Below are 19,441 nucleotides of genomic sequence, written 5' to 3' on the forward strand. Positions count from 1 at the left end.
CTAATTAATCAATAAAAGAGATCTGTGGAAACTGGCATGAATTAAAGTTGAACAGACCAACTCACGATAAAGCATCCTTGGCACTCCGCTCCGTAAGCGGTTAATTTGAACTGGAGTACTACCAGTGGTAACAGTGTTTGCCTGTCAGCATCTGTAGACCAGGTAGATACACTTGTAGGTTGGGCTCTTGCCTACCATTTCAAGCAATAGGTATCCTTCCTTTGACTTCCATGATGTTTGGCTTTAGTTATTACTATTACAAATAAGGCCTCTCTCTCTTGCAGTACCAAACACATCTTAATCACTATTTCATCATTATATATAGCAAAATAAGAATCAATAACAACATTTTGTATTGCTATTAAGTTTAAATTCTGTGTAAAAGTCAGCAAAGACATTTATTCACTGGAAGAAATTTTATCCCTCTTTGTAGGAGAGATCACTTACAGATTGTTTTGTCTTCTCTTTCTTGTGTTGTGATTTATTTTTGATTCAGTGTCCTTCATAAGGACATATTGCTACCTGTTTGTTTAAAGATTTTTAAATATTTTGCTTCCCATTCTGTAATATGTCACAATTACATCTGTTTGCTTGTTTTCATGTATCTCTACTCCTCTTATTTTGTGAAGTTTGTTTAAAATCTAAACAAACATTTTAGCCTTATTTGACATTGCAGAATTCTGCTGTGAATATAGTTCTTTTCAATCTGGATTTCAAATATGTACTGAGCATTCCTGGAGCCAAATAGCATGCAGAGATACACTAGTTACTGCAACAATTTAATTACATTATTTAATTACATTTAATGCAAATGATGAAAGCTCATTTTTACAGAGAAGAGTAATTTTACTTCTGTGAAAATGGTGAATTTCCATTGGGGAGTGATTTTTCTTTTCACAGCACTGAGGAAGGCAGATATTTGAATGAGTGCCAGATATGCTTTCATTAATATTACCATACTTTGTTGCAGCTGTAGCTTTTTTTTTTTAAAGAGTTGAAATTAAAATTTTTTTCAATTAGATACTCTCAGAGTAATTTTCATGGCAACTTCCAATTTAGAGATTTAGATTAACCATGTGTAAAAAGGCAAAATTACTTTCTTACTTTCCTCCTTTGACATTTGGCAGCACATCTAGATGTGATGGTTGTATGGTGTGTTGAACAGACTTCTGATGAAAAGTTATGGCTCTGGATTGTTAAATTTGATGTGTCATTCTGCTTATTTACCATGAATGATGAGGGAGAGTTCTGATTAGTATCAAGCTGTCAACTTCAAAAGATGACATCAGTTACCTATTCATTTAAAAAAATCACATATTTGCGTATTCATCAAATCAGTGTCTTGCTATCCTTGTTTTCTACTGACCTTGAGATGAGAAGGTATTAGTTTATTTTTTGAAGATAGCAAGGAATGTTTTGTGCAAAGGGCTATTAATACTGAGAGATCCAGCAGTACTCCAAGCATCATGTGGGCAAAATACTTAACTTCCAATAAGCATATATTCTGAAATCTTTATTTCAGCTGCAGTCTCTTCACCTTAATCTTTTAAAGCATCTTTTTGATTTGTCAGCAGTCCTTACTGCACTAGTGCTTTTCCAAAATAAACAAACTAACCCAGCAGCGAGGATCGGAGAGCAGTGAGTAGCAGGTGTTTCACAGGTCTTTTTTTGATTCTTGCTCCTGCATGATTGGAGAAGGAAGTTAAGAGGCCATTGCCTAAAATTTCTTGAAAACATCTCCCTTCTCTTTGTTTTAAAGTTCCACTGAAAGTATTTTCACTTTCAGTTACTACTTCACATGTAGCTGTTATTTTTAGTCATGGGGCAATCTCAGTGTTGGCAGCAGGAGGGGCCAGGAGGTGACCCCAGCACTGACAATGCCCTTGCAGGCAGAGCACCATCCCAAAGGCTTGGAACACGGCAGGCAGAGCTGGGCACTGCCAACAGGATTCTCGCAGTCCCAGACATGGCAAGGGATGAACTGGGGCCAGGGCCCTCCAGGGTGCCAGTCAGGATGGAAAGGAGATACTGCAGCATACATATTGGTCTGTGACGTAGCTGAATTCCCTACAGTGCCAGGATCCTCCCAGGAGACACAGCTGGGAGGCAGCACACCTACAGCATAGCTCCAGGCTGAGGTGAAATAAAGCCTATGGTCCGTGGACAGGCTGGGGGTGAAAGCCCACAGCAAGGCCTGTCAGGGCAGTTAAAACCTGGTTGTGCCCCCAAGGCCCTAATACACAAAATAATTATGTAATTTCTTACTGTCTTTAATCTTCCTGGCATAGATTTTTCATGGATAATTTTAGCTTTCCTTATAAGTTGTCTGCTTTCCCAGAGTGTAATTCATTGCTGTTAACTCTCCATTTCTCATGCTTTGTTTCCTTTCCCCCTCCCCAGGATCAGGCAACAGATACATGGAAGCTAAGAAGAATCTTCTATTTCGTTCCTTCCTTTGTTCTTTCTGGGGAACTCTTAAACCAATGAGCTTTTAATAATGTCCTTAAGCACCACGAGGTTCTGATGTACACTGGTTCCTTTTTTCAGAGCCCATTCACATTCAGTTTCACTTATGAGTATTTTCACCTTTTTAACATCAGCCTGGTCAACACATCAGTGTTAAAGACATAAACTGCAAGGAGCCGTAGGGAATTTATAGGCAATATAAGGTTTTGGGAATCTGAAATCTGACTGTAACTTACTAGCTGCAAGAATAATGGCTTTGTTTATGAGCATTTTGAGGCAGAAATCAAATCTTTGCATTAGATTAAATAGTAACTAACACAGCAAAGTTCTTACCCTAATTCAGGCCCTTGTATTTAACGATTTTTGTCTATGTAAAACTATATAAAAATATTTCATTGCATTGTAAAATATAGCGGATTTGCTCATCTTCAGAATATTTCTAGTAGAATCCAGTGTCTTTTAGATGATTATAGAAATACTAGACCAGTTCAGAATCTAAGTTGATTAAATAAAGTAATAATGAACAACAGCCCAAATAAGCAGCGGCATTGACTAAGGCTAGAACTTTACAAAGTAAGACAGCAAGCCATTCTTACAGTAATACACAAGGGCATCTCAGGCAATAGTAAGAAAAGGGCTACCAATTTTCATTGATTTGTTAAGGTACACGCTGACTGGACTGTAGTTTATCTTTCATTGCATGGTACTTATTCTGGGTTTCACTTTTACTGTTGAGAGGGCATTGGTAAATAGAATGAGTATCTGCCTTATGCAGTGGAACCAGTGATTTATCTCACATACCTCATTATCTGGTTCAACCTCTTTCTACTTAAGGTGTTTTCCAGACAGACTGCACAATTTTATAATTTTTTTACTTTTTGTGATTTTTCAATTACTTATTTTTCACATAATGCACTGATCAAAACCACTTTTTTTTTAGCACTTGGCATTTTTATGTGATAGAGACTTGTAAGTTACGATTCATAGATTTTTTTTTCTTCTTCTAAGATCATGAATGTGCAAGCACTCACATCAAGAAAAATGGTCATGCAAATGGAAAAAAAAAATCTGCATTTTCATTCATGCTCCTTTGAAACTAATTTCCTGTGTGAACTTCTCATTGTGAAGGCCAGATGAAAAAACATGTTTTTCCTTTTCATTCACTCATATAAATATGTATGGATAGCTTATAGAATTGAAAAAAATATTGAGTTGTCTGCAACATAGTTTACTCATGTGCTTACAAAATGCATCCTTTTATTTGATTGTGTGTTGTAGCTTTATTCCTGTAACATGCGGTGTTGTCCAACACAGAACAGACTCATGGAGAGGCTTCTTTTTTCCCCTTTTAGCACTTAGGGCATTGGTGATGCAAGGCAAAGCTGGGACACTGCACTTCTCTGCTTTGAGGAAGCTCTTCTATACTCACCTTGTATTATGTTAATAGACTATTATTAATAAACTATGTTGTTTACTCCTCTTTTCTTTTCATCTCAGATCCTGAATAAATATCCCAATCTGTGCTCCTTTCTCCACAAGTATTTTTTTTCTCTAATACTGTATGGAGGGCAGTAGTCAGTACTTGATTTAATGAACATGAATTAATAGCACTGAAATTAAAAATCATGTAGTAGTTTTATTTGTAAGCTTGGCATTTATCTCAAAACTACTTTTTACAATTTGTAAGTTCAAATGAGAATGAAACATCAGATCTGAGAGTCCAGTGGATTTTTCTGTTTGGAATACTGACTCACTACAGCACTTGCTCCTCCATTTTTTTCTTGTCTAAATGCAAATTCTAGTACAAACAAATAATTCGTATAGAAAAGGAAAATATCTGGGTTTTTTAAGTAGAGATTTTAATAATCTGGGGTGGGACATATGGAATATTGGGCTAGATTTTCAAATGTAGTCTCTTATTATTTAAGATAATTATCAATAGGGATTTTTAAAGCTGCCTAAATTTCTATTTGTACTGAAATTAATGCATTTTTGAGTGACAGTCTTTGAAACTTCATCTCCAAATAGCTGCATTTAAGGTTCTTTATTTATCCTGTGGTACTGCCTATCATTGTTTCAACTTTTCAACATCCAGCTAAGGACATAATCATATTGTTGTATCGGTGAATATTATGTAGGGAGGCCAGTTTATCTCATTTTCCTTATTTAGGCTTTCTTGCAGGGAACTGTAAATTGTTTTATGGGGCTATCTAGAGCCCATGGAGAATGCAGGTTAGAGTTTGCCTCAATGTTCCCATCCTGCTGAGAAGGGAAATTCTTGTCATACCGTTACTTAGTGATCCAAAGATCACTAAAGGGCAGAGGGGAAGACATTTGATCTCCTGACATCATGGTTGGGGATAAACATTGCCTCTGTGAATTGCTTCATCTCCACAAAGGCAGACTAGAAGTGCTGGTTTGAGAAGTTCAAAGCTCCACATGCTAATGACCAGCTGCAGAGTGAGCACAGAGGGATTTAGAAATGGTCATTCTTCCAACTCTCCAGGGCAGGAGAAAGCTCTGGAAAAGGAAAGCAGTATTTTTACTTTGCTCCACATCTAAGCCTTTGGACCCACTGAGCAGGGTAGGTTCACAGCATAGGTGGGTCAGCAGGCTTCAAAAATAGCCTGTTGCCCCCTCCTCTGCAAGGATCCAAGACCTGGCTGGCCTGCTGTCAGGAACTGCTGTGCTGCATAAACCTCTCCTTCCCACCACACTGCAGTGGGCAGCACTTACACATGAGATGTCTGGGGAGGTTGGCACTTGTGGGCAGGGGAGAGCGGTGCTTTCCCGGTGCTTAAATGCAAGTATATAACCAACTTTCCTGGAACTCAGGCTGTCCTGAACTGAATTTGTCCAGAAAGCAAACTAAATGCTTTATTTGGTATCTAGAGAGATAACACAAGAGAAAACATGAGTGAGTGTATCTACTATTTTCTAAATAGCTAATAGCTAAGAATAAGATGGTTTTGTTGTGAAGATGGTGTGTTGGGATCAGATTTGGATTTAGTATTACATTTAAATGTAATGGTAATGCTTAGAAATGTATCCTTTAGAAACAGGACATTCTGTGCCAATCCCTTTCATGAACCCAGCTGCAGTATCTTCAAGTTTATGGCCTAAATCTTATTTTGCAGCCTCCATCACTTGTGTCTGTTTACCAGAGACAGCAGTGTAGGGATATGCTCAAAATGGCTACTGGACTGAAATCCTGTTCTCTACCTTACAGAGTAAAGCACTGGAAATATTTCCTTCTCTGTCCTTTGGAGCTCCCTCGCTGTGCTTATCATCAGATATTGTTAGTCTCTTGCTAAAAATTATAAGACAAAAGTAATTAAAAAAACTTCAGGCTTTTACTTGTTAGATCAAAGGATGGTTAGCAAGACAGTGAAGATAAGTCTTTAACTTTGGAATTAACAATGTCAGAAAGTTTCATCCTTTGCTGATTAATCATTGCTTTGGACCAAGTAAATGATCCTTCTTCTGAGTGAATGAATGTGCCCAGATTTAAAATGATTTAGAGAACAGTCTGGCCATTTAATATAGGTTGTTTTTAAAGTACTGAATGTAATTGTAACATGGATTATTATCTTCAAAACAAAAGAACACAGCCTAGTTTTAAAGAGAGGCTGAGCTACAAATATAGCATAGATGCTGGGTTGGCAAATCACACCTATTTAAAGACTGTGGAGTGGGGACTCTGGTTCCCTGCTTAGTCTGAGACCGCCATGCCTGTGGAAATAGGACCCAATGTACTGTCTTTTATGTGCCATTTTCTCTGGCATCCTGTGCACTCACTCCTTTGATTGTCTTACTCATTTCCAGTACTCCTTTACACTCAGCAAAGGGACTGCAGTCCTGTGATTAGTAAGTGATAGACAGGAATGAGAAGTTGGGCAGTGACAAGCTGTTTCTCTGGGCTTTTAATCACTCCTCTACTAATATAATGTATATTCTCTACAAAACTTGAACTCTTCCTCTGCGTAATGAGAAAAGGAGCATGTGTTTATTGAGTGCCTCAGGTGCTCATTGTGTTGTGAATGTAATGCTATTCATAACAGATTGCTGTGCTGGGGAGGGTGGCTGTGGGTTTGTGAGCTACAGTCTACACAGACATGACTAAATCCGTCTCATCTTTCTTCTCTGAGAATCTCCTTGGTGCTTCAGTTGCTATTCATGCACATGAAGGATTTGGTGAAGAGGAGAGTTGCTTCACAGACCAGAAGCCTAGGGAGGATTTTACCCTTCAAAGAGAGATTAGTGGCAGTCCACACGTCATTGGGAATCATCTAGGGGGGTTATGAAGTTTGTCAGGATATTTTTGAAGTAATTTTAGGGGCATCCAGTTCTTTCCAGTAAGGGTCGTTAGGGGATTTTTTTTTTTATCCTTTTAAAGAAAGCGGTTTAGTTTTGGGAAAAAGAAAAGGTGGGAGGTCCAAATGCCAGGGAGATAGACCGCAGTCACCACATGAAGCCAGTGGGGCTTAGCCCTTAACAGTGACCAGCAGCCAACCTGAAAATGTCTTAGTGCCCACCTACAGTTTGGCATGTGAAGTTTGAAGATGCCTCTATGTATTTTACAAAAGCAGTTGTGATATTTATTTAACTTCAAGGCTTGGCCTGGCCAGAAGAAAGAGTTATGGTGTGTATGTTACTTTCACGGATGCAAATATTGACCTCAAAGTGTGTAATGCTTTTAGGAAAATGATTAAAGCCTCTTTTACTTTGAAAACAACTAGCATTGCATGAATTATGTGACATTCACAGTTTATGCCATGCATGTTATGTAGAAACTTCTAAGGAATTAATTTGTGTATGTTACAAAGTAGGAAGAGTTTTTAAATTCAGCTTGGATATAGTTTTACTCTAAAATGTATGGCCAATCTACTCATCATGCTGTGTTACACAATTGTGCAAGATGTGTTTTGAAGGTAACCTGCAGATGATTCCTTGTTTACAGAGTTAGGATGTAACTCTAAGCGTAGATGCTACAAAGTCTAAATAAAATTTTTCTGCCTTCGTGCTGCCACTGTTGATGATCAGCCTGGCAGAGCTTTACTATGAGGAAAAGTGCTTCCTACAATAGCTCAGCAACACATTAATATTCTGATGTCACTTTTAGCCTGAAAGTTAGGAGTTGATATGTTATTGGGAGGAGGAAAAGAAGTGAGGAAATATATCCGAACTAACTTAACACTTTCAGGTTTTTACTGTAGCTTTGCAAATTCTGGTTTATCTGACTTTCCTCACTGCATGAATCGTCTGAAATACCAAACTCTGCTATGTCTGCTTTCTCTTTTATGCCTTCACAGAGTTCTCAATTCTTTCTCTCTTGTCTCTTTCTCTTTGTTTCTCTCTCCTCTCTGTTTTTCTCTTTGGTGGGGTGCCCTGAATCTCTGAAGCAGTGCAGGAGGCCGAACAGGAAGATGTAAAGGTGGTAGTGGACGCCCAAGCTCCGAAACCAACTAAAAAAACCAAGGGAGCAGCTGCAAGCTGTCAGACTAGCAGCACCAGAAAGGAGAAAAAAGGGAAACACAAAGGTTAGCTGCATGCAGCTGAATGTCAGATGTTAAATTAATTCTTTTGCAGTCAATTCTCTCTCTTTTTTTCTTTTCATTTCTTTGAAAATCTGAAAATTGTCTAAAAGTAAGTTCATGAAATTTTTATGAGATGGGAAAATGTGTGTGACTTGGTCTTTTCTGGGCATGTACAACCTGGGAGTGAAGGACTAAAATTTGTAAATGCAGTCTTTTCCAAAGGACAGTGTTTGTTCAAATTGCAGAGGAGGAGGAAAGTACTGATGGAAGGATGCTGGTGTTTTCCTTGTTAAAGGAGTTGTTAAAGAAATGAGAACCATCTTACAACAGTGTGGTTTTTTAGATTATCTACAAGTAATGTAATTCAGAGGAACAGCCTTAAATTGCAGCCACTTCTGTCCATACTCTTGTAAATTAGAATTTAAGTGGACATTTTGAAAATCAGTTCAGCAAAATTGAGATAACAGCCTCAAGGGGGTTTTTCAAGTTGTTACTTGAGTGTTACTCTATCCCTCCTGAGGTGTTTTTCTGCAATGATTTTGTGTATGATTAGGTAAAATAAAAAATATACTATTGGTAGTTACAAAAGGCTACTGATATTCAAATTTTATGTTATATATATGCACACTCACAAAGAGAGAGAGGTTGTTATGCCACATTCAGTTACTTTTTATTTGGTGGTGACTGACTAATGAAATGAAATAACTTTCCAATAATTTGCAGTTCTTGAATAAAGCCACTGTAACAGTATCCTGCCCTGTATTCCGGTGTTGTGCATGTCCAACAGTGTCTCCATTGTTGCTTAGTGTATATCCTTGACAAGTCTGTTTAAAGATAGCAGTGACTAATAAGGTTAATTATTGAGGTCAGAGTATTGGGGCTTATCTATAGGGATTTTGCAGGACTTGAGCCTACCTTAGTAAAATCCTTTACGTATTGCAGCTTGATTCTTGAGATCTGAATCTACAGTATCTCTCTGTCTGTAGTCCCTCTGACTGCAAGGAAAGCCCTAGGTTAGACAGGCTTTGTTAGACAGTCTGGCCCTGAGCTAAAGACTTTATTCATACATTTGAAAAAAGATGATGTGTGCCAGTACCTGGGCTTAAAATAATAAGGAAAAGTCAAAGGTAAAATTAGCTGAATGTAAAAACTGTTGGCAAAATAAATGGAACAGAGAGCTAATGTTTCCCAATTTAATGTAAAAAGTAATGACATTCCAGCATAGTAATACAAATGCCAGATTTTATTTTGAAGTACATCTTGCTCAAGAGTAAAAATTCTTTTACTATTTTAGCAGAAAACCTGGTTTAGGCTGTAAAGGAGCATTATGCAAGCTAATACTTAAATCATGGTTATGGCATAGCCTTGAGGCTCTGTTTCATCTCATATAATGTCTGTTTTGCCCTTATGGAGTGTCTGTGTCTGTGCTATGTTCATAACTGAAGGTACTGTGCTGGTAGTTACAGTAGGTTTGATGTGACAAATGTGCCTTATATAGGACCACTGTCTGTATACAGACATATGTGTTCTGGGCAGTTTTCTTATGAGCTCTTGGCTAAAATATTCCAAGGCCTAGTGAGGCACATAGCAAGGAACACTCACTGGGTTGTTCTGCAGAGCCCAGTGATGTGTGTCTGGGGCTGTGTTTGTTGGGCAGCTCCACCAGATGTAGGTGAGTTAGCCCACGAGCAGAGTGTGTTTGCTGTGAAGGAGCTGCACAGTTTTCCATTATCTCACAGCAGGTAACACCTGGTATTTTTTCTCACATGCCAATAATATTTTTATTCATTTTCTGAAAGATTCCACAACCAGGCAAATGTTGGCATATATTAATAAAAGCATGTCAGTAAAAGTAATGTCACTTTATGTAGGCTGAGAACTTTTGCTTGCTGATACTGGTCCATGTGTTGGAAACTAATATTGTTAGCTCTAGAAATCTAGAAATGCAGCTTCTGCTGCAATTCTTATTGCTCATCCCATTATGCTATGTGTGCTCTTCCCTGGCCTCCAGCATTTGCCCATCAGTTGCATCTTATGTATTCCTTCTTATTCCATCTTATGCTTCCTGAGAGTGGAGGCGTTATTCATTAATTATACTAAAGGAAGTGTTGAGTATCTCCTCTCCTGAAGTTTATGTTGATGATTAGTAACACATGAAAGTCAGTTAAATTACGTTCAGAGCATGCACATAACACCTTCTCATCCAGCTCATATACTTTTTCCCTACACTGATGTTTTACTGTTCACTCATGAATAATGTCACCCTTGGAGTAATATCTTGTTTACCTCTGACAGTGTTGTAAACTTGGAGTGTTTGCAGGGGATTATAACTGGATTTCCAGTCTTCCATTCTTATCAAAGCTCCAAAATATTTTTTTTATTGGATGAAAAAGTAAAACCAAATACGTCTTAAAAATTCCGGTTGGATTTTACTGATAAGTCCACTGCAGACATAGCTGATTTTGTACTTGAGATTGAAGAAAATGCAAGTGGTAACAGAACCCTATAGAGGAACTTGTATCAATTTTTGAATTACTTTTAAATGTGAATTTTAAGAATAGATTTTTTAATAGTATTGAATGGATTTGCTGATAACTTCAGCTCTAACTAATGAAAATGGATGAAGGGTAAGTGGATTTATGCCATTTTTTGGCACAAGAGATTTTGTTGGAGGGAGTTCATTGGTAATTAGACCAAATCTTGGGAAATTTTAGGTTCTACTTATATCTTTGCAATTGCTTCAGTCTCCACTCTGACTGTAACCTTTGTATGTCCTGTAAACAAGCAGGACAAATGCTGAGGGGTGAATTCACTTTACATACTAAAATAGCATTTTAAAGGTTTCTGTTAATATTTAGCTGTAGTGAATATTGCCCTTCTAAGCATAGCCAAGTTCTTTGTGTTTTAAGAAAAAAGAACATTTAGACCAGATCCTAAGAATAAGAAGCTAATTCAGAGAAAAAGTTGTTGAATTATACATGAATAGATGTTGAAGCTGTAGAGTAATGACTGCACTCTGATCTTAGATGTGTAATGCTTTTTAAGTGACTTGAAGAATGATGAAACTATGATCAGAACAATGTGCTAAAGACAAATGTGAGAGAAATATCAAGTTTAGTGAGATTACACTGACATAAGGCAAGAAAATGTGGCTAACTTCTCATGGCAGTGCATTTTGTAATTCTGTGATGGGTAGCATGGTATTCAGCAATTTTTTCTAAATCTGATTATTACTGGTATTTCTTAATGGCAGTATGCAGTATACACTGTACCTATTTTTAAAAAAGAACCATAATTTTTGTCAGGCAGATCCTGCAAATGCAGTAAATTGACGACATTTTGTAGTAGCTTAGCGCATTAAATTGATATTTTTGAAAGCTTTGGTCTCCCATTTATGGTTTGACAATATTCAGTATAGGGAAAAACCTCAAAATGTAACAAACAGATACGTAAAATGGTTGTCTTTGCAATGCAGATAGCAGATCAAATTCTGGTTTGATTTGTAACACTAGTAAGGGGTGATTAAGGATATTAGTGAACCCAGTGTACAGTATCACTTGGTGGTTCAACAGAAAAATAATGCAAACGAGTGAAAGTATTTGCAGCAGGAACCTGTGGAAATTATGCACCCTACATAGTATTACAAATACCAAAACAGAGCATCTTTAGCTATCAAAATACCTTGATGATGCCTTAAAAATGGAGATTCCTGAAAGTATTACAAGTACACAGTGGTGTGGGTTTTGTTGTTTGGTGCGTTTTTTCTGCCAGTGTAGATTTGTGAAGAAGTTAATAAATATACAGGATAAAGTGGTTTTTTTGGCTATGAATGGGGTAAATCAGGAAGATAAAACGGAACTCTCAAAAAAACCCAGAAAACCCTGCAAAGCCAGGAGTTAATACAAAGTGAAATCTGGTATGAAAATTCAGGAATCATTCTGTGAATAGTTGTTGTTGGTTGTTAGATTTTGGGTTTTTTTAAATAGCACTCTGGCACTCAGAGCGTGTAAGTACATTCTAGGAAAACCCTGCTCTGAACTGCCATGGAAAATATAAATGAAGATTTTTTTTTTTTTTTGTCAGTGAAATCAGGGATCCGGATGCATTTAAAACATTGAAATAAACAGTACCTTCCCAGAAAATTTTCTTTTATGTTGTACATTAAATGTATATAGTACACTGGTATATCCTGCTGACTTTATGAGAGTCAGGAAGCAGGCGAGCTGCTCTTACACTCAGCTCTTTTCCTGCCAGGATGGCTATTTCATGTTTTGATTTGGTTTGTTTCTTCCGTGTTTCTTCTCTCTCTTTCACGCCTGTCTGACTGTTTTGATTTGTGCATCCTGTCCCATTTTTATATGTAACAAGCAGCTACATTAACACTGGCTGGCTAAGAAAGCAGCAGTTTTTGTTGAATAAGAGGCATCATTTCTCACTGTAACACTTCCTTTCTGATGGGGGTAGGGAAGCTCATGTAGAGCAGATTTATCTTGCCTTCCCTGTAAAGAGAAAGGGTAGGAGGAACGATGAATGAGTTTCCACCTAGAAAAGTCCTGTTATTTCTAGATCTGACAAACCTTTCAGGTTGTGCTTTGGCGACACATGAACTTGATTGTGAAGAAATAATTTTGGCCTCCTCAGGATAAAGATTTATGAATGTACAGTTCCTGCTATTGTTTTCTAGATTTCATCAAAGTGAATGTAGAGCTTGATGCTGAAGCACTTTCTTTTAGCGACCTGATCTGGTGTTAGCAATAGTCCTTCTTTTGACAGAAGCTCTCTAGAGGTCCTTTTGGAAAAAAATTCTACATACCCCCTTTCCTTCTAACCAAATCCATTTGTGATTTTGCAGTTGCTTGAACCCCTATCAGTGGATGCATGGCCCCTATGAGAACAGGAATATACTGAGAAATGGCTTAAAAAATATTGACAGCAGGGTTTGCTTTAAGCCAAGTTCTTTAAAGGACAGAAACTATTTGTTCTGATGTTAGATCTCTCTGAGATTCCCTGTCCTTGACCTCAGAGCAGGCCAGCCATGGCCTTTGAAGGTTTGTGCTGCCATCCCTCAGTTGGAGGAAGAGCTGCTCTGCAGTGGTCTTGAGGAGCAATTGCAGTTGCAGGGTCATTGCTGGCCACAGCCTTTGGTGTTGTCCACGTGGATATGACTTCTTTGTCAGACCAGTAACTGAGCTCAAAAGATGAGGATTTCTCTTCCAGAGACCTCCTGCCTGACCTTGGTCAACTTTTCAGAGCTGATCTTCAAAGGGCTTAATCATGTTCTTGAAACTTAGCCTGTGAGCAGTATGTCTGTCTTCACACATCAAATTTGTACTTAAATGCTATATAAAATGAGAGCAAGAACTTTATTATCCTGCAGTTCTTCACTTGTAAAACAGGGACATAATTATGTTTCTTTCCTCATACTTAATCTCGTTTGCCTTTCAGTCACTGAGCTCAATTACTTCTCTCTGATTTACCATACTTTTCTTTGTATTTTCTTTCTTAGTTTGCAAATATCCTATAAAGAAATTCTTAATTTATTAAAGGAGTTGTTTTCAAATAAATTAGAAATCTATATTTTCATGGGGTCCTAAGGCTCTCTTAATAATCAGTTAATCGTTCTTTCCTGGATTTATAAGTTCATGTAAAAGTACCTAGAGGAAATAACATTTGCTGAAAATATTTTCACAGCAAAATGTTTACATGTATAAAAACATGCAGAGAGGAACATGATGTTTATAAATATACAATTAGATTCTTTTCCTGAAAGATCCAGTTTCTGGGGATTCATGCAGTATATAGCTGAATATTTTAATAATGTTTTGGAGAGCTGGCTCCCTATGCTTGCACCTGTGGTTTCTTGCTGGGTAGGTTGTCACATATTTCATCTGTAACAAATTTTCCAAGACTACCATTGTGCACTGTTCACTATTGTCAGATAGCAAAATCTTTCCTTGTTCTTGATCTCATGCTTATCTGTAAGTCATGGCCACACATATCAGCTGCCTCTCTGAAGGCATACATCTCCGAGCTCATACATTGCTTGGTTGTTTGTAGTAATTTTCTCCCATTTGACTCTTTCCGCCTACTCCTCTGCCCCCTAAAAATTTTAAGTACTGTTTCTTAATTATCTTTTGAGCAATGAAATAATCAAAATTGTGTTTCTGGCCTGTCCTCTTACATTTTCTTATTCTTCTGTAATATTGCGGTGTCATTAGACTGTGATGACTTTGAGAATTTCACTGATGAGATGTCTAGAAATGCTCAATTTCTGTCTGATTTGAGAGGGAATTCCACTCAGACCCATTCTGTTACAGATTCTGGGTTTAGACAGGACTTCTCAGTGAACTGATCCAAGCTTTGTGTTCAGTGTGACTATACCCTTGGTTTTTGACTTGCACATAGGCTTAGGAAGTGTATTTCTTTTCTGAAAAATAACTTTTAAGACAGTGAAGCTGGCATAAAAATGCATGAGGCTCAAATGAATACCCAGAACTGTACTTGTAGTGCTTTACTAGTGCTAGTATGCTATTTTAATGACTTCTAGATCTGTAGGGCCAAGGAGAAGGGATATACTCCAGGATCTATGGCCTCCATCCCGTGTGGTCTATACTTGCTCAATTTGTCAGATGAAATTGGATAACTACATCTAGTAGAACTCTGATGGCTCATCTATATTAATTTTAACATTTATCTATAGGACATATCAAAAGGATTGGAAACTGTTCAGCAAGATGCTACTGTGGATATAGGATAGAGAAATGTATGCCTGGTGACCCTCCCATAAAAAGATTTCCTTTAACTGCTGGATTGGAACAATTAAATAAGGTCTTAGCTTCATTTCCTCAGAATGTATTGTCTTTACAAAGTCCAGTGAAACCGAATGGATTTTGGTTTGTTGGTCCATGCTTTGGAAGCTGAAGTTTCAAACAGGCATAATGTGGTACAATAAAATGCATGAAAACTTAGATTTGTTTCTCATACATTATGAACACTAAGCAAAATTTTGCTACTTTATTTCTTTCCCAAGGTTTTCAATGGCAGTTCTCGTATTTATTTTTCCCATACCTTTTTTCTCTCTCCTCTCATTCCAGACCTGGATCTTGTGATTTTTTTTTTTTTTTTGGTGTAGGTAGTTAACATTTTATGTGTTTAAAGCAAAAGAAAAAAAATCCTATCTAAATATCCCATACCTGAGATCCAAGTGAAGTGCATGTCTACCTAAGGTGTTTTGAATTTCTTAGAATTTAGGTGAATTCGGTTTATAAAAACATTCTATGTTGTAGTTTAGATTACCAGCTCTTAAGAGATTGATACTTCCTATTTATAAATATTGTTTGGAAGTTTTTAGGTGCTAAGAGTGTACAGGCAATTGATAAATAGTAGTTTATATGATGTAAGTGCCAGTAATACTCATTTACTGATGCTTTTTTTTTTTCAGTATTGCTTTGTTTTCATTTCTGGTACCTCTGGTTTTCTTCTGAGATGTGACCATGTCAAAGTGTACCAGAAGGCCTTTACTGAAGGAGCTGGTACTCTGAGGGCTGTTTTAATCTTCTACTTTCCTCCTTGCCCTCCTTCACAGTTACCTCTCAGTAATTCCCTTTACTTCTTAGCAGGTATTCAAGGACATCTCCATCAGGTTTTTTTCCTACCTGCTTTTTGAGAAACACTGTAAAAAATGCTGACCATAGCAATAATTACTTTCTTTTTTGGCACAACCCACTCAGCTTCTTTGCCTCTTTTGACTATGTTCCTTAAGTCAGGGAACTTATAAATATAGAAAACTAGTTTGTTTTACTGCACAGAGGAGCATCCTTCTGGTAAGTGGGTGAAAATGAGTCAGTGAGGCAAAGAAAGTGAGAACACCTTGAGAGATCCACCTTGATTATCATTATGGAAACTTGGAACTGTTTTCAGACATTAGGTAAGTGATGGTAAAGCTGCTTTTTGAACTATGACTTAGGAAGATGAGCTTATATCTCATGATATAGAAAAATGTATGCTTGTATTTAATACTGTTTAACACGTGCACATATAGCTACAAAGATGTGTGTGTGCAAAGATGTATGCACACACACAAGTATTAAATAGTTAATGCTACATTTGCCATGAACCATCTACAGTGTTCTCATGCAACAAAAGTTCTTTTTTTTTTTTTTTTTTATCCTCTCTGTCTGGCTACATATTTCATCCCGTTAAATGTGCTCCCCAGTGGAACCATTCATAAAGTTTAATAACACACTCTACCAGTGATGCACTCTTCAGAATACTGAAATTGATTTTTCTTCTCTAAAAGTGTGACCTGCCAATGTAGCCTTTGTCCTAAGGCCTAATAATACACAATGTTCCTGACAGCATGGGATGTGAGTGCAGATGTTCTGCAGGCATCTGAAAAAAAGCAGCCTCAGTGCAATCTCTAGTGCTGTCGAAGGCATTTTATTTGCTGCAGATCAATGTCTGCTTTGAAGAGGAATAATTAAGGTGTTTTGTTCCTTCTGAAAAGGAGGAACAAAATTAGGTTTGTGTCATCCAAGGCTAAATAAGGGGCTAGATAGATTCATGAGGCATCTTGTTAAACTCACGGATGCTTAACACTTTTAAAATTCTGATTATTAAGGTAAGAACCTAACTACAGGTAGCCACTTTAATGATAATGGTAAATATAGTTGAAGCTGTTAAAAATACCACAGAGGATCTGAGCACCTGCCTTTCTGTTCTAGAGCACTTTTGCAGGAGTGCTTATCCTGAGATAACTTCTAAGAAAAATGCTATGCTCTTCACTGCCATATTATACGTAAGGCATAGGAAATGATACTGTTCATTCTGCATCATGCAGAGCTGCTTCTGAAATTTTCATCCTAGCAAGGTCACAGAGACATTTCCTTGGACTTTATTTCATCCTTCAAGGCCGTATGGACAGATTATTTATTTGTTGTTAATTGTTGTTAGCTTTGCTGTAAGTAAATCAGAATTTGCAGGGTTGGTGCAGAAATTGCCAGGGTCTGTGTGATGGAGATGAATCAATAATTCCTTGTGGTCTTGAACTCTGTCAGTTTAACACTTCTGCAGTGTTGGGCTGCATCTTGTTAGGTAGTTGCACAACCAGTGCTGTTCCTGAGGGTGTGGACCTCTTTCTTTTCCGCTTATGCTCTGTATCGCAGTGGCAGTGACAGCAGATATTGCAAAGTACAGTTAAGCATGCTAAATGTATAATCCAGTTGTCTTCTAATGCAAGTTGACAGCTGCTGGCAAAGCAGGATGAAATGGTATTCTCGGGGACTTCTGCTGCAGATCGCAGTCCAAAAAAAATCCCAATCCCTGCAGCTCCTTCTCACAGGATTTATTCAGCTTTGTTTGATGTGAGAAGCACCATATTCTTTACTGAACTAGCTCTTTGTATTGCTTGCAAATTCTCTACAATGTTGCTTGCTTATTAACAAAAATTCCTCAACAGCAACAGTATACAGCTCATGGTATTCACTATATTTGTACATAATAATATTACAATTTTCATCAAATGCAAAAGTGCATTTTTATATAGCTAATTTAGTAACATATTCCAGCACTACATCTTAACTAAGAGCTGAAGTACATTTGCAATACAATGTTTTAACTTGTTTTCCTGAAGGGAAAAAAAAAGTTAGCTCGTGATAAGAACATACCCCACCTTGTGTTTTCTATTTCTGTCTTCAGAGGTGATTTACAGCTGTAGGGAGGTAAATAGATTCTCTCTGACTGAGGTGAGAAGCCACAGGATCACAGCATGACTGAGGCTAGAAGATACCTCTGGGGACTGTCCAGTCCCATGTCCCTGCTCACAGCAGATTGCTCAGGACTGAGCCTGTTCAGGATTTAAACATCTCAGAGGATGGAGGTTCCAGGGAATATGTAATATCTTGTTTATAGTTTTGCTCTGGTGTATTAACTGTATGGCAATTTACTAACCCAAAAGGTGTATTTAGGCTTAGACAAGACTGGCTGGCCCTGTCTTGTATACACTGCTAGAACTATTTGTGAATGTTCCAGCATTTTGAAACTTTGGAAGCATTGTTTCATGATAGGAGTGTTGTTTATTAGGGGATATGGCATAATCTGGGACTTGGGTTCATGTGTTTCTGGACCAGTTGTGTGTCCTTATGAAAGTTTTATGTTTTCTTTGTCAGTTCTCTCCAATGATTTCTTTTCTGTTTAGTTTTCAGTGTTTCTGGTGCATGGATAGGTGTGCTTTGGAGTGAGGAGAGCAACAGTGAAATCCTAATCCTCTTCTGGAGATTCTCTAGTGTAGCATGTAGGAAATAAAATGTTTGCCTTGGAGGCTAGTTTAATCATGTTTGAGTCTGGAAGTATTATTGAATGGTTACATCCAATCTCTGATTCCTATAAAAGATGCTTTTTTGCGAGTGAGCAATTCTCTTTTCAGTACCTTCTTAACAGAAAGACAACTAAGGCTTTTGCTGCTGTCTGACAGGGATTGATGGCCCAGCTGCTTTTCAAGATGATGTTCAGAAGATAGGAAGTCAAGTGCAGATTCTCACTGTTGGACAGTCCAGCCATGATGAAGATGATGGAGAGAAAGTGGCTAGTGGTCAACAACAGCAAAGCAAACAAGATCTTAGAACAGCAATGCAGAAAAAGGGTAAGTAGCCAAAGCTTCCTTCATGTTCTCACTGCTTGCTTGAGGTACACTGACTCCTTTTCATATTCTCACTCTCAACCCTAGTCTAAGCAGAGTTTGTTAGTCTGTATTTCTTCTCCTCAGAGCCTGTTAGGCTCTATTCTATTATCTAAAAAAACCCCAACCAAAACCAAACCTAAAAGAAAAAAAAAAAAGATAATGAAAGTCTCTACTGTCCCAAGGAACAAGAGCTCTGCAGGCTCTCAGGGATGTGACTTCCCCATCTGCAGTGCAGTGCTATTGAGGTACCTGGCAGATGCTAATGTTCACATCCATCTGTTCTCATTTTTATATTGTACAACTCTGGGAATCACTTATTTGATGGCTAAAAAAAGAGCAGGGAATAGCAATGTTCAAACTAGAATATTCATTTTAGTTGTGCTGTCAGTTACATGTTGTTCACGTTTTCATAATGTGTGTTCATAATTGCAGAGGTGAAAAGTACAGCACTGTGTATTCTGCAGCATTTCCCACACAGAGTCCTCAAATGTTCTGGAATATTTTTTTTTTCCTAGAGGCATGTATGCTTTGGAGATAGATTGTGTATGTACACATTCATGCGTCTGTCTCTTCCTTCCTGCACTGTTGTTATCTCTCATTAGACAGTAACTGTAGGAAGGAAAAAAAAAATCCTGAAATCCTCACAAAGCTTTTTCTGAAGACATTTGCTTTGGAGTTGTTCTTCTTCAGTGTACAGCTTTTGAAGCAAAGATGGCTCAAGCCAAGAGCGCTCTGATGCTTTAAGAACAAACTCTTTGTG

At 37.7% G+C, this 19,441-nt stretch overlaps 1 protein-coding gene across 11 annotated transcripts in view; it reads left to right on the forward strand.

Moving 5' to 3' along the window:
* TUB (TUB bipartite transcription factor) overlaps positions 1 to 19,441 on the forward strand; it is a 171,017-nt gene that overhangs the window by 112,378 nt on the left and 39,198 nt on the right. For 5 of the 11 annotated variants that reach the window (XM_039382459.1, XM_027737537.2, XM_027737545.2 and 2 more), the window contains exons 4-5: positions 7,869 to 8,006; positions 18,475 to 18,642. In XM_039382459.1, coding sequence (XP_039238393.1) covers positions 7,869 to 8,006; positions 18,475 to 18,642 — 306 coding nt within the window. The remainder of the gene's footprint in view (positions 1 to 7,868; positions 8,007 to 18,474; positions 18,643 to 19,441) is intronic. The other 6 variants (XM_039382457.1, XM_027737531.2, XM_027737555.2 and 3 more) reach the window with 2 other exon arrangements.

Source organism: Pipra filicauda, unplaced genomic scaffold (genome assembly GCF_003945595.2).
Source record: "Pipra filicauda isolate LSUMZ 115617 unplaced genomic scaffold, ASM394559v2 scaffold26_size5592650_pilon, whole genome shotgun sequence".
NCBI classification, from domain to species: domain Eukaryota; kingdom Metazoa; phylum Chordata; class Aves; order Passeriformes; family Pipridae; genus Pipra; species Pipra filicauda.